Genomic DNA, 13,754 nt, shown 5'->3' with positions numbered 1-13,754 from the left:
ATTCTCAATATTATTATCAAAGCGTGATCTTAGTTTACAACTTTATCAAGTGTATGCGACGTTGCCGGACTTAGCCCCCTTCAAACGTGCGAGAGGCACGTGCAAAAGGGACGGGCTGCTCTCGTGGGGAGGGAATTGCTCTTTCCAATTGGGCGTTCTCGGTAGGGTTGACTATTGTGTACAGGAAAACGGAGTGACAGAAAGATTAGTTGGATTGACTTTTCAGCGTCCGAATTAAGGGTGGCCCTAGCGTCAATTGAAAGAGTTTAAAACACTTCTAACGCGACATATTTCACGTTTGACATCTTCATGTTTGTGATTACAACAAGACGCCGGTGTACTGTTAATGCTATTATATAAAACTGTAATTCAATTAAGTTGTTTTAAATTCACTGAAATATTCAGACCACGTATTCGTCCTAAACTCTTGAATAGATTTTCAGCTACTTGCAGTATTTCTCATCAACTTTAACAAATCAACAATCATCAGATTAACCATAATCAAGTCAGATTTAAAGCGTTCCAAACTGTTCCAGTAAAATATGTACAATACTAAATTGTTTTGGTTAAAACAGAGGTCGTGTTGGCGGCGGTTATTTCGGTCGCGTTGCGGTGGCAGCCCTGCCGCGGCTGTGGCCATTATGAAAATTGTTTACAAAGTTAATTGTTAACCGCTTTATAAGCGCACTGCTCCCCGGATTTTATATAAACTGGAACTTCGGTCATTTACATACATAGTATCTTTGCGTTAAACAAATTCATATATAGATAGAGCATTCATTAAACATTTCATAACAATAACGATAATCGGCAGATAAAAAATATATAATAAATAAAAATTTATACAACCACAAAGTTTTTTATATCATTTGAAGTTAAAACGTATATAAGTTACTCACTATGTACAAAATCACCGCTTACAGCAAATTTCAGAAAGATGCCTCTTAGCCTATTGTTAAAAATTATTTATTTTAACATAGTATCTGTTCCATTTATTCGCACTGCTTGTTTAGTGTTAGCTATCGTACAGTGGCCAGTCGGTCAGGACATGAAACACCGTCTCTTCGGCTGTATTGCTTGCTACAAGGAGAAGCAGCACTTTGTCTAACCCTAACCCTGTTAGGATACGACAAGAAATCACCGTGAACTTCTGGGTTGGCTATATTTGTTTAATTATCAAATTGGCCGAAACAACTGGAAATAATCAACGCTTTTTTGGAATTCGCAACATCATTCGTTAAGGTTTACGTGCCTACACAAGATAAAGTGAAAAATAAAACCAAAAAATTTATCTACAATCATAAGAAACTTTCAAATTTTTAAACTTAAAATATACATAGTGTTCACATAATTTTGATGTTCCTATATGCTTTCCTCTGATTTCTCTTATTTTATTTATTTTTCTATCCAACTTTCTTCTAACGCAGCCTTGAAGGAACTAAGAGGTGTATTAAGTGGGTATTGCTAACCCAGTCTCTGAATAGCAGATTCTGGTGAGGATCCTTTCGGGCCTTGCTTCTGGAGGTGCGCAAATGTATTTCGACCTCAGATATATAAACATCAGATTGGAGGGAAGATGACTTAAAAAGACTTAAAATCATTAAATGAAGATTTAGCCGTCCGTGGGCACAATAAAATCAATGAAAGAAAATTGGAAACCAGTTAGTGTGTGATACATAAAAACTATTCATTGGTTACATTATCCGTAAAACAGTGCGTATTGTATAAAATACAGATTTAATGCATATAATAATTAATATTTTATTTATGCGAATTCATCAACAGGAAAACAAGGATCTCATAGTAAATTTGCATTGTTATTAACAAACAAATATAATACAAGTACTACCTTTTTTCTGATATCCAAGACTTGACCTACACCAGAATTTCTTCTATTCAGAGACAGGGTGAACAACATGTTCTACCTACACAAAGGAGCCTTAATATTATTTAGTACCTACTGACAAAAAATAAATCCTAAAGCGCTTTAGTGATGAATAAGCTCGCGTCACTGAAAGCTCATGAGCTATATTCTGGAGGCAACAGCAAGCAAACTTGATAAATAGATAATTAAAGGGCGATCACTTTCATTCCGAGGATTACCGAAGTCGACCGAACGTGGACATCTGCCGCGTCGGCGCGTGCGTCGTTATTATTACCTGCGTGTGATTTGCGCAGGTGGGCCGTAGGTGAGTGCGAGACTTGTAAGGTTAACTTGAATTTTTCTTAGATCAATAACTTTCAGAGCACAAGAGATATAATTGAAAATGTAGGGTACATTTTCGATAACAGGATCCAACGTTACGTGTTGATAACGGCGTACCACTCTCATCCCTGAGATTGTGGGTTCGAACCCCAGTAGTGCCTCAACGCACTTTCTTTCTATGTGCGCATTTAACATTCGTACTGTGAAGAAAAACACAGTTAGGAAAAATTCGACTGCCAGGCACAGGCTCACATACTTATTAAACTGATAAATTATCAAGAAACAGATCCTTTTTTTTTTAAGTATACTGGACAACTACAGACACGTTCTTAGCCGTTTCATTATCAATCCGCTACCGCAGGTGGTAATATGGCGCGGGCGCATGCGACAAGGGCAGATAGCTATGTTTAAACATGGGAGTCGATGACCAACAATTGCTTTTTAATTATTTACCAGAGTTCGACAAACGCTATAATACTTATAGGTGCTAAACGAATAATTGTATGATATGTCATTTGTAACTTCATATAATCTGTATGATAGGGAAGAGGATAATATATAAAATAAAAAATAGATCACAAAAAAGAACAACTAAGGTTGCAATTGTTACAATAAAAAAAAAACTTAAGAGGAAATGGGCGGTTCACATGGCAAGAGGAACAGAAACGTGGAGCAAGATAGTATAAAATTGGTGCCCAAGGTACAATAAACGCGAAAGGAGAAGACAATTAATAAGGTGGTGGTACATGGCAGCGAGTGGCACAGTGTAAACAGGAATGGTGGGATTAAAAAAGATCACAGAGATAACATTTAATTGTAAAATAAAGTCTAAAATAAAATGCCTTTCTTTGCCTATAGGCCGAAACGACTATTTGAAATACATATTTTTAAGAAATATCCAGCCATGGATGTCCGTGGATCTTGAAGAATCGAAGGATCCCCGTCGTCTCCTCATGCTCTATTGAAATGGAACAAAAGCTCACACAATATTCGTCGGTACCTCGTCGGTATCCGTCGGTCGCGTGCGCAGACGCATGCATTTATCCCGAATCCCTTACAATTGCCCCCCTCTCCCCCGGAGTCCCCTTGGCTTTTGTATTCTCCCCTCGGCTCAATCTTTTCGTGAGGGTCGTTCAACTTGTTTTCGCCGGTCACAAGTGGATCAAACTCAAATCATAGATCACAATTATATTAAGATAACCCAAATGAAAAATAAAAATACACACTTATTGGGAATGGAATCCCAACGATTTATATAAATCTTTATGTAAAAAATTAGGCATCTTAGCGTGGCTATAAAAAATATTCAAAAACTGAAAAATTTTATTCAGGGGCACAGAATTATAAAGTACGTTTTTAGCAGTCGTAAATATATCAAGACAATAAAACCTACGCGAAAGTAAAAAGCCTATTATCGCAACTTAACGGCCGCCCGGCATAGACGCGAGACATTTAGATCATCACCGAATCGGTCCCTTAACCACGTGACCGACCAGAACAGGCCCCAGCCCGCGGGGGTCACTCAAAAGTCGCTATCCACCGCGCACCTGTTATAATTTGCATATAGGCAACGGCACTACGATCGGTTTTCGAAAGTTTATGTGATGCGTAATGTGTAAATCTCAGTTCTTATAAAAAGACAATAATTTACCATTAGACGCTATAACCATATTTAAAGATTTTGAAAAAGCTCAGTTTAGCATCGCGCTTTTTAAGACTCGATTTGTTCAAGCTATCGCGGAATATGTTTAAAAGGAATATTAAGAATATCCATAGCGCTAAAAAACCTACATCATGAGAACACCCCACATACACACCATCCCGTAAGTAACTTCACATTCATACTATCACAAAACACTGACGTTTTTGATATATTTTTTTATGAATGTCTTCTTTAAACGTTTGAACCTTTGTGTATATATTACATGTACATATTTTTAGTATAATTGTTCTGTTATATATAATTTATGTTAGCTGTAGGATAACGAAATAAAGAAAAAAATAATAGTATCATTTATTGAAACGCATCTTTTCAAAAGTAAAAAACGGCTCATTGTCGAGATGTTATCGAAAAACAATAGTATTTCCCAATCTATCTAATATACGGACCGTGATATAATTGGACAATTTGTATTCAGTTTGAGCATATCGTCACCGCGGTGTTGGGTTACCTGACGCGCATAACTTAACTTTGCCGAAACATTTACAATTATTGACATCAATATTAATCCTTCATTATTATTAATTGGAGAACCATTAGCAGGATAAGGAGTTCACACAGAGATACATTATTTTGCTCACGAAGGTCACAAATTGCCTACAGGAACCAAATCGAGACGATTTTGGCACAATTAGCTAAACATCTTATATTCTTTAAAAAGATTTATATACAATTTAAATATACATTTTAATAAGGCAATTACGGAAGTGGAATCTTTATCAATAAAAATGAATCAATTCGAGTGTCCTTTTATTATTTTTTATTTTTTTTATAGAACAGAGAGCAAACGGGCAGGAGGCTCACCTGATGTTAAGTGATACCGCCGCCAATGAATTTTAACTACGAGGAAGGTTTTTATTGAGACAAAAATTGGATAAATTTACCGATTTTAACTTTGGAAAACCGAACTATCTAGGCCATTGTCTCCCAACCTTTGTTGTGCCTCACCTTAGCTTTTCTAAATGTTTAATCCCCTCTATTTTTAATATTAAAAGATTTAATTGTTAACTTCAGAAACCTAAATGATAGGATACTAAGAAATTACTAGGATGAACCGAACACGGTAAATTTTCAAAACATAATGAAAAACTTGAAATAATTTTTCGAAATTTTCAAATAGCCCCTCTGTGAGCCCCACGTTGGGAAACACTGATCTAGGGGGCATAGCAAAATATTCCATGTGTTGGTATCTACTAAAAGGCTTTTTATTACTTAGCCATTTGTTCAGCAGCTAGTTATATTAAATGAGTCTTAATTGTATTTACTACATTAAAATGGTTCCTGCTTATGAAATATTACGTACAATAATCTAGTTGAAGAAGCATGCGTCCCTTCACCCTTTGATTCGAGTGTTATCAAAGTGAATTTTAAAATAAATTCATCACGCGATATCGATTTCACATCGTTTAAAATAAATATTGGTTAGTGGAAGTGGGCACGTGGCTAACGATAACTGTGTTTGTGTACTGATAAAGCTGTGATGCTATGTTAGGGTTCTGTATGAGTATTTTGTGTTTCATATAAATTTCATTATTCATTAAACGTATTTTTTCAATTTGCAAAGTATATTTTTATTTTGGCGGAAAGTTTATTGCCAGTTCTTCTCTTCCGTTCTACACGTTTGAGAACTGGCAGTAAATGTGTACATTATGTTACCTACAGGAATCAATTATTTTTGAAATTGAATTTGGTAAATTTTTCAAGTAACAGCAACATCACTTGGCAATTGTGCATGCAATAAATGCCGCATTCTTATTAACCCAAAGAAATTAATTAAAACATTGATTTGTGAAATTAATGAAAGGTACAAATTTTTGGCTTGAACCTACGCTAACCTTTTCTAGAAAAAAATAGTAGATGCTTTAACGTAGAGCCGTGATTTGACAAATTTCCTTTTATTTTTCTGTCTTCAACAACGAAAGAGTAGCCTAATATTATGGTATTACCACGAAAGTTGCAAAGGTGAGAATTCACCCACACCAGAATCTCCGCTATTCAGGGACTGACGTGGGTATGTCCTCAGGTAGCCTCAGAAAAGTACAAAATTCATCAAAATCGGTTAATACCCTGTTTATGAATAAATCGGTCTATTACATGATTACTTCTAGTTATTTCGAAATTCAATAATTATTAATTATAGTCAAAATCTGTTATAGCGACCGTTACTATCGGTTTTTACGACCAAATATTCGAAGTTCCTTTGATGTCTTTTTTAGAATTTTAAATACAGGTTTGGGATCAAATTGTTACCTATAAAGTAAATGTATGTTCAAGTAGAACACACAAAGGGACGTGTGTGTGAAATTTTTCGCACAGGTTCTTGACCCGATCTATTTCCGAAACGGGAATCGAACGGGGGCTTTATCGCTTCAGGGGGAACGACACTAAGACTCAAGTTATACAATATTTACTTCCAACCTACGACTAAACGTATAACATAAAATTAATTAAATGAGTAGGCACAAAGGACTACTCATATTTGGTCGTAAAAACCGATAGTCGTAACAGTCGTTATAACAGATTTTGACTTTATTAATTTTTTTTATATACAAGCGAGCCTGCGGGACGCCCAAAAAGGGCAGTCATCGCAGCCCAGACCATTTTTAATGGGTGTGTTGCCGGCCTTTGAGGTTGGAGTACGCTCGAATTTTGAATAGTTGCGAGGTTCTATCTCTCAGGAAAGATCACAGAGAACTCCCACCAGGAGTCGATTCCACAGTTCGCTAGTTTGCAAAAGAAAATGCCTTGTGAAACGGACTGTGGAAGATTTCCAGCCATCAAGGTGATATTGGTAATGATTATTTAATTTCGAAATAACTAGAAGTAATTAGTAAATTAAAGAACACAAAGAGAAGAACTTATAGAAATAAGTCGTCATCTATCATTCTTTTCCCCGAAGGATTGCCCGATGCCAAATACAATACAGAAGAAAGATCCCCTAAGTTGGCATCACTGCAAAGGATAGGACCACGGATATCCACTTGCTACGGTCCTGATATACCTTTTCGAGGAAAGGCTGTTCATTTTGTTTTATAAGCGTGGCTATTTCCTTAATTGTCGGTGTTACGCCCCGAGAGTATAACCAAACGTAGGGACTCTCTGCAATGGTTGCATTGCATTCATTGGTTGCATAGCAATTAACATTTAATTATATCGCTTATAATTTATTGTTGTATCGGTCTACCACGTTCAATTCGTCAGCAGGCTCACACAAAGCTAAAAATTGACGCTCTCGTCTATGAGCTAAACCACTCACCGGATGCGTTTGCGCGTCTTTAAACTTACTGGCCACCCAATTATCATCTCGAACATTACTTACCTGAAAAGGATAATTATTATTAATTAATTAAGTATATTCCATCTATAAACCTCAAAATAGATTTTATTATTTTGAAACCGCAAAGTAAGGGGTGAAATAAAAAGTAATATCTATAGCAATGGTAATAAAATAATTGTTAAATGTGTTTTGTGCTTTCTGATTCTCCATTATCATTATGACTAAATATGAACACAATATTTTACCTTGACATAGAATATTTTTTTAATGTATTTAACTTATATCAACAATTAATTATATAAAGACCACTATATGGACTAAGGGGAAACAGAAAAGGGCGTCCTAAGGTGGATAGAAGAAATATAAGCATTAGCAGGATGCGAATGGAGGAAAAAGACATGTATGGAAAAATAAAGATATTTGGAAAAGGCCTTTACCCATGTAGGGGTTCCAATCAATGATACCAAAGGAAGTAAGGATATGAAATGAACATCATCGTAGCATGCAATATTTATTTGAAGAACAGACTTCATAACTCAATAGCGAAGCATGCATAAAAATAATACTGCATGTTTGCTAGTACAAAATACCTGAAGATACCCTATTTCAAACAGGGCAATATATTGTAAAATATTCCCAGCTCTTCGCTCACTATTAAAATTGGCATAAGCATTCCTTACCTGTTCCACGCCATATGCTTTTAAAATCTCCAAGCATTGTTCGTGGGCGAATCGAAAGGTACAAAAAAATACACCGAACATCTGTCGTTTGACACCCCCAACCACCCTCGGCGAGCGGGACAGCTTTATGGGTACGTGCAAGTGTAAAGGAGATAGTTTCGAACCCTCGGGCAAAAAATGTATGCGCGCACGCATCTAGCGGGTTCCGTTTCCGAATTCAAATGGCGATTAAAATCTTTGATTTTTTTTCTAGACGAAGGATATGATGCGTCTTGTTATTAGTTTGAGATTTAAATGTTCCCGCAGGACATGAAACTCCCTGTATAGAATTAAACCTTTGAATCATCAATATATGTTTGAATAAATAAAATTTAATATGAAGATTCTTGCAATTCACACTCATCATTTTAATCAATACAAAAGCGTTCTCGATATATTAACAAAACAATGTCTTCCAAAAGCTTTTTGTATACATTTTTTTTGTCACATTTATGTTTCGATATATAATGATAAAGATATAGCATTATGTGTGTATGATGTAGTAAACTTCAATAAATAAATAAAAAGCAACGTAACACACTCTTATAAATTATATATATATATATATATATTCTCAGGAACGTGTTTTGGCTGCGAAGTCATTATTAGAAAAAAAAACATTGTACAGTGAAACAAAACAAATTGTCGTCGCAACCAATAAAACTCCGTTCACTTCATTAATACGTTTAAACAATACAGTTTTCGCAAACATTACCGTTCAACGTCATAAAACATCTGTTCCGAATGACAGTCGGCCATTGTTAAAAGGCGCGAAATACAAACAGGTCATAGACTATATTGTTTCTTTTATAATTTTAAATTTCGAAAATCGGCAACGCTTTCCCACGAGCGGCCAGGAAGCCAACCCTAAGCCACCTTCGGAAAAAAAACGCCCGCATGATTTTTGAACATCTGCCCTGTGCGCTGTCCCTTTCCCTCTCCTACTTCACATATACCCATCCCGTTTGCGTCAGGTACAACTTGCCACGTTACAAGTGTGCGTAGGATCATCGTAAATGCACTAGCCGTCCTGAATTGGCCATGTGCATACTAAAAAGTTGTTTATATTTAAATGTAACTAGTTTTTCTGTTTTGCGAAGATTCTTAACCGCAATTAATCGACTATTAATTGCGTTTTAGCCATTCTATTGTTAAGAATTTTAAATGTTTGGGTGATGGGGTGCTTAATAATTATGTTTTTTGCATAAAAACTCGATATAATTTTACGAAAATACGTCATCTTATTAAAGTATTGACGAATCTTCTATAGTTAACTATATCAAGAGATATATATTACTGTATGTTTGGAACGCAAAATCTCGTCCCTGGTCTGGTTCCAAAAATTTCACCATTAAAATGCTACATTGCCACTGAGTAACATAGACAAAATATATAAAAAGGAATAAATTATAGGAATAATGAACATTCTTTACAAGCAAGAACAGGAGTCTTTAAACGAAATAAATGAGTTTATTTTTAACCAATAATTTTAATTTAACTTTATTAGTAAGATAATATACAGATGAAGTTATGTTACGCTTGTTTGAAATTATTCCTAAGCCATTGAAACGGCCACGTCAGGTTTCCACCATCAGATCGCAAGGTTACTTTATATTTATTTCAACACACATTAATGTGTCACAAACCCCACTCTAGCTACACAGCATCGAACAAAACTAACTTTTATCTCAAAGCTCGTGGGACTAAAACTGTATACAAAACTAAAATGGACGTTTGAAAGGGGCGCCCGCGCACCCTAACGTAAAGTGCTCGGTCTCTCTTACGCAAAACGTGGGGTGAGAGCCTGTTATATAAAGCTATACCACACATCAGTGAAGATTTGCGTTCGGCGTTTACTACGCGTTTTTATTAGTAAATTATCATATTATAAGAACAAGCCGCCTAAACGCGTTAAAGGAGTATTCTCGTCACCTTTAATAAAGTTATTTAGTTTAATTTTATAACCGGTGGAAAGTTATGGAATAGAACAAATTATGGAATTATCATTATTACTTAATTGTACACTACAGAAATATAATTTGAGAAATTTATGCGTTTATAAAGTGTGGGTGGAAATCGCCTTGTATAGTGATTTACTGTAAAGTATAACTCGACACTTTAGTATTAATATTTTGCGCTTGTATGGAATACTCCGGAGAAAATCCTACGAGCGTTTAAAACGTTTATTGAACGCTGTTATAAACCGCAGCTCGTCTGATCATCCCTTATTGGAACTATCTAGAATAGGTTTGAAATTAAAAACATATTGGAATTTATTATGTGAAAATAAGTGATTTTTGGTGTTACAGGAAATTAATTTTATTTGGCGTAGTTACTATTGTTTCATATCCTTTATAGATTTAAATATCACTTACTTTATTACTCATAATCGCTGTTGATTAGTCTTTTTAAAGGGATGCAGGGATGTGATATTCTTATCAGGTTATCCTTACAAGAGCTGCATTCCTTAATTACTCCAAGTTCTATAAAATAAAATATACTTTTTTTTCTTTCACAGTCTATAAAATATACTTTCTTTTCTTTTACAGGGTCTATAAAATATACTTTTCTTTTCCTTTCAAACTCAATAAAATTGACTTTTGCTTTTCTTTTAAAAGTCTGTAAAATATACTTTTTTTTCTTTTAGTCTATAAAATATACATACTTTTTCTTTTCTTTTACAAAGTCTATAAAATATACTTTTCTTTTCAAAGTCAATACAATCGGCTTTTGCTTTTCTTTTACAGTCTATAAAATATACTTTTTCTTTTCTTTTATAGTCTATAAAATATACTTTTCTTTTCTTATCAAACTCAATAAAATTGGCTTTTGCTTTTCCTTTCAAAGTCAATAAAATCTACTTCAGCTTTTCTTTTCGAAGTCCGTAAAATATACTTTTTTTTTCTTTTCTTATTATCTATACAATATAATTTTTAACAACGACTATTTAAATAAAAATGTTTCAATACTTCAATTTTCACTCTCTTAAAACGAAAAAAAACCTGTAAAAAGGGGTATAAACCCCTTTTTACAAGTCAGTCTTGAAGTTTATAACGATTTACAACCTGTTCCAACTTTTTACTTGTAAATAAACACAAATTCATGAAATTCACGAAACCGGTTGTATGAATGGGACGTCTGGTCAAAGACCCTAACAGCTGGTGAGATGAAACTCGGTCGAATTTTACTAATACTACTTCGAGCGGAGCACGGCAACAATTATTCGAAACATGATTTCCCTGAAGGGAAAACTAACTAAACCAGACGAGTACAATTTTTTTTTAATTTCAGAGGTCAAGCTCCCGCTACTTTTTATCAAAATCGATGGGTGCTATTGAACCCACTTTAAAGAGGCTTTGTGTTAGACGAGAGTTTGCATCCCGTACGTCCCACGGGATTGGCGCAGGGCCCGCCAGGTGCGCTGCGCCTGCGCATACGTGTCAATATTACCTTCCACTTTAACAAGGTCTCTGCCCTTTTCACTTACGAATTTTAGCACTTTCTTTCATTCATCACGTTTTCTTCTATTATCATATATAAAGAAAAGAAATATTATATTTAACTTCATAATAATAATAGCCTTTTATTTCAGTTATTTTACACTTATTACCATTTCTATCATATTATTTCTAGGTGTGTGCCCTTTTTTGACAAAGGCCTTCTTAAAATCTCGCCATTCCTGTCTGCATCGTCCCACTCTCTGCCATGTACAACCTTGATGTTTCCTTAATATAGTCTATCCAAATATTTCACTAACATTAGAGAATTTTAACTAATAATATAATAATATAAAAAAATGATGCAAAAATCAGGTATGTGAGGTTTCTACTGCAAAATGTTAAAAAATAATAGCCACAAAATATTTACTACAACAAACATACAAACACTGCTAAAACTACTAAATTAGGGCACACCTTCCTGAAAAAAAAACGAAAACAACAGAACACAACACTACAAAACTGTGTAACTCAAGACAAACACAAAGTGGTAAGATAGCGTGTAACACTAGTGCAACGCCGCTCACCCATTGTGGGGGCACGTCCGCGTGCTGATGGTGCTGATTGTGATGATGCCGCCTGTCGGGCTGGTGGTGCCCGTTGGCCGCCGCACACGACGTCGCCGCCACGCCATACTGACGTGCAAACATTCATTGTTAAGGAAAACAAACCAATAATTTTATTAGTCTCTCGCAATTAAACCTAGATACATAAGTCCACCTGTACAGCGGCTGCCCAGCTTACACTACGCATTTAATAGTAACTAATAATAATAATATTACCGAATAGGTATTAAAAAGACTGAAGCTATTTACTCTATTTGCCCCATAGACAGAGCCAACAAAGACATGTAACAAACGAGTGCGTCGCACATAAACCCTGCTAAGTGGACGGTTGAGCACATCCGACCCTCTAACGTATTGGACATCTTTAGATTCCTATTTAATTTAATCACTATTTATTCCTATCATTTTGCTATTTCTTTCAAACGAGTTTAAAATAGTAGTGCTATTGTTTGAATAACATCTATTATTCGTCGCATACATGCATGTGTTTTTTAAATGGATATTGATATTATTTAATATAAATTAAACTCTATTGATTGCTTTGTTAGATGTCAATCATTTTCTTGCGCTACAGTATTTAAGTAAAAGCTAATAAAACCCGTTTACTAAGTTGTTAATACAAATATAATTGGGACTTAGCTTTTCATTTGATATTTCAAACGACATGAAATTTACTTTGAAAGAGTAAAACTGACTTCACTAAGTTTACGCGAAACATTATCCTGTAATAACTGGCCGATCGATATTTTAAGAACTTAATTGCAAGTAAAACACGTCACAGGATGAACTAGTTGGCCGAGTAACCAGGTGTTGTCTCGGAATGAAGTTTATGACAACAATCAAGTAGGATATTCTTATCCGTTAAAACTAATTACAGATATGCCGCGGGGATAAATTGTTGTCCTGATGAGAAAAATGTCACCGTAACGACTGCTCTTATACGTCACAGACTCTTTAAGAGATAGATAGAGCAGTAATAGAAATTGAACAACGTCTAAGAAAAACGTCCCGTGATCCGTTAGATATAAGCACAGAGATTACGGAGTCCACGTGCCGTCGCGTCGGAATGCGACCGGACCGGCAGATGTTTCGTGCTCCAAGTGAAATTATTCTTTGAATTTTTTTTATTAGCGGCCGCGGATTAGCTCGCGTTTAGCTTACACTGTAATGGAAATTAACCGTCTAGAATTTTTATTGGGCTTTGAGCGAGGCCGGTTTACTTTAGCTTCAAAATGTCATTGAAGTATTTCAAAGCAAGAGTATAGTAAAATTATTTAAATTATTAGATATTGTAAAATAAACCTTAACACAAAACAATACAGACGCCGAGTAGAAATAGTATATTTTCTGGTTCCAAGTTTTTACTAACCCCATTTCGGGTTCTTTCTGTAGTATACCTCCCTATAGAACGAAATATAAATTTATTTATCTATGTAAATACAGCACGTCGGTGCACTCTTAATAAATATTGTTTCAAAAATCATTTTTAAAAAATTACACACTATAGAATAATTTATGAACAGTCCCACTTACGGGATAAATCATAAAATAGACTCACAAACTGATCTAGCTGTCTAAAAAGCAAGTTTACCTAACTTATTGTAGACCAAATATGAGCAGAGCCACCCCCGCACATACATAAATCATAAAGTATGTTACTTCAGCAAGAAACCTCACTATAAATATGTAAATCTTTCGCCAACAACTTTTGCACGATGTATTTTTTGTATGGACATATTTTGCTTACAAAATAGGCTTGTTCATAGCTC

At 35.0% G+C, this 13,754-nt stretch overlaps 1 protein-coding gene across 2 annotated transcripts in view; it reads right to left on the bottom strand.

The window, feature by feature from the left end:
• Positions 1-13,754, bottom strand: part of LOC110995940 (protein daughterless) — a 48,823-nt gene that overhangs the window by 22,458 nt on the left and 12,611 nt on the right. Inside the window, exon 3 of one of the 2 annotated variants that reach the window (XM_022263383.2) lies at positions 11,947-12,054. The exons of the other annotated variant lie outside the window; for it this stretch is intronic. Within the exon in view, the coding sequence (XP_022119075.1) occupies positions 11,947-12,054 (108 nt within the window). The remainder of the gene's footprint in view (positions 1-11,946; positions 12,055-13,754) is intronic. 2 annotated transcript variants of the gene reach the window in all.

This window comes from Pieris rapae, chromosome 15 (genome assembly GCF_905147795.1).
Source record: "Pieris rapae chromosome 15, ilPieRapa1.1, whole genome shotgun sequence".
NCBI lineage: Eukaryota > Metazoa > Arthropoda > Insecta > Lepidoptera > Pieridae > Pieris > Pieris rapae.
Note: the sequence above shows the minus strand (reverse complement) of the source record. Positions and strands in the feature narration are given on the sequence as shown.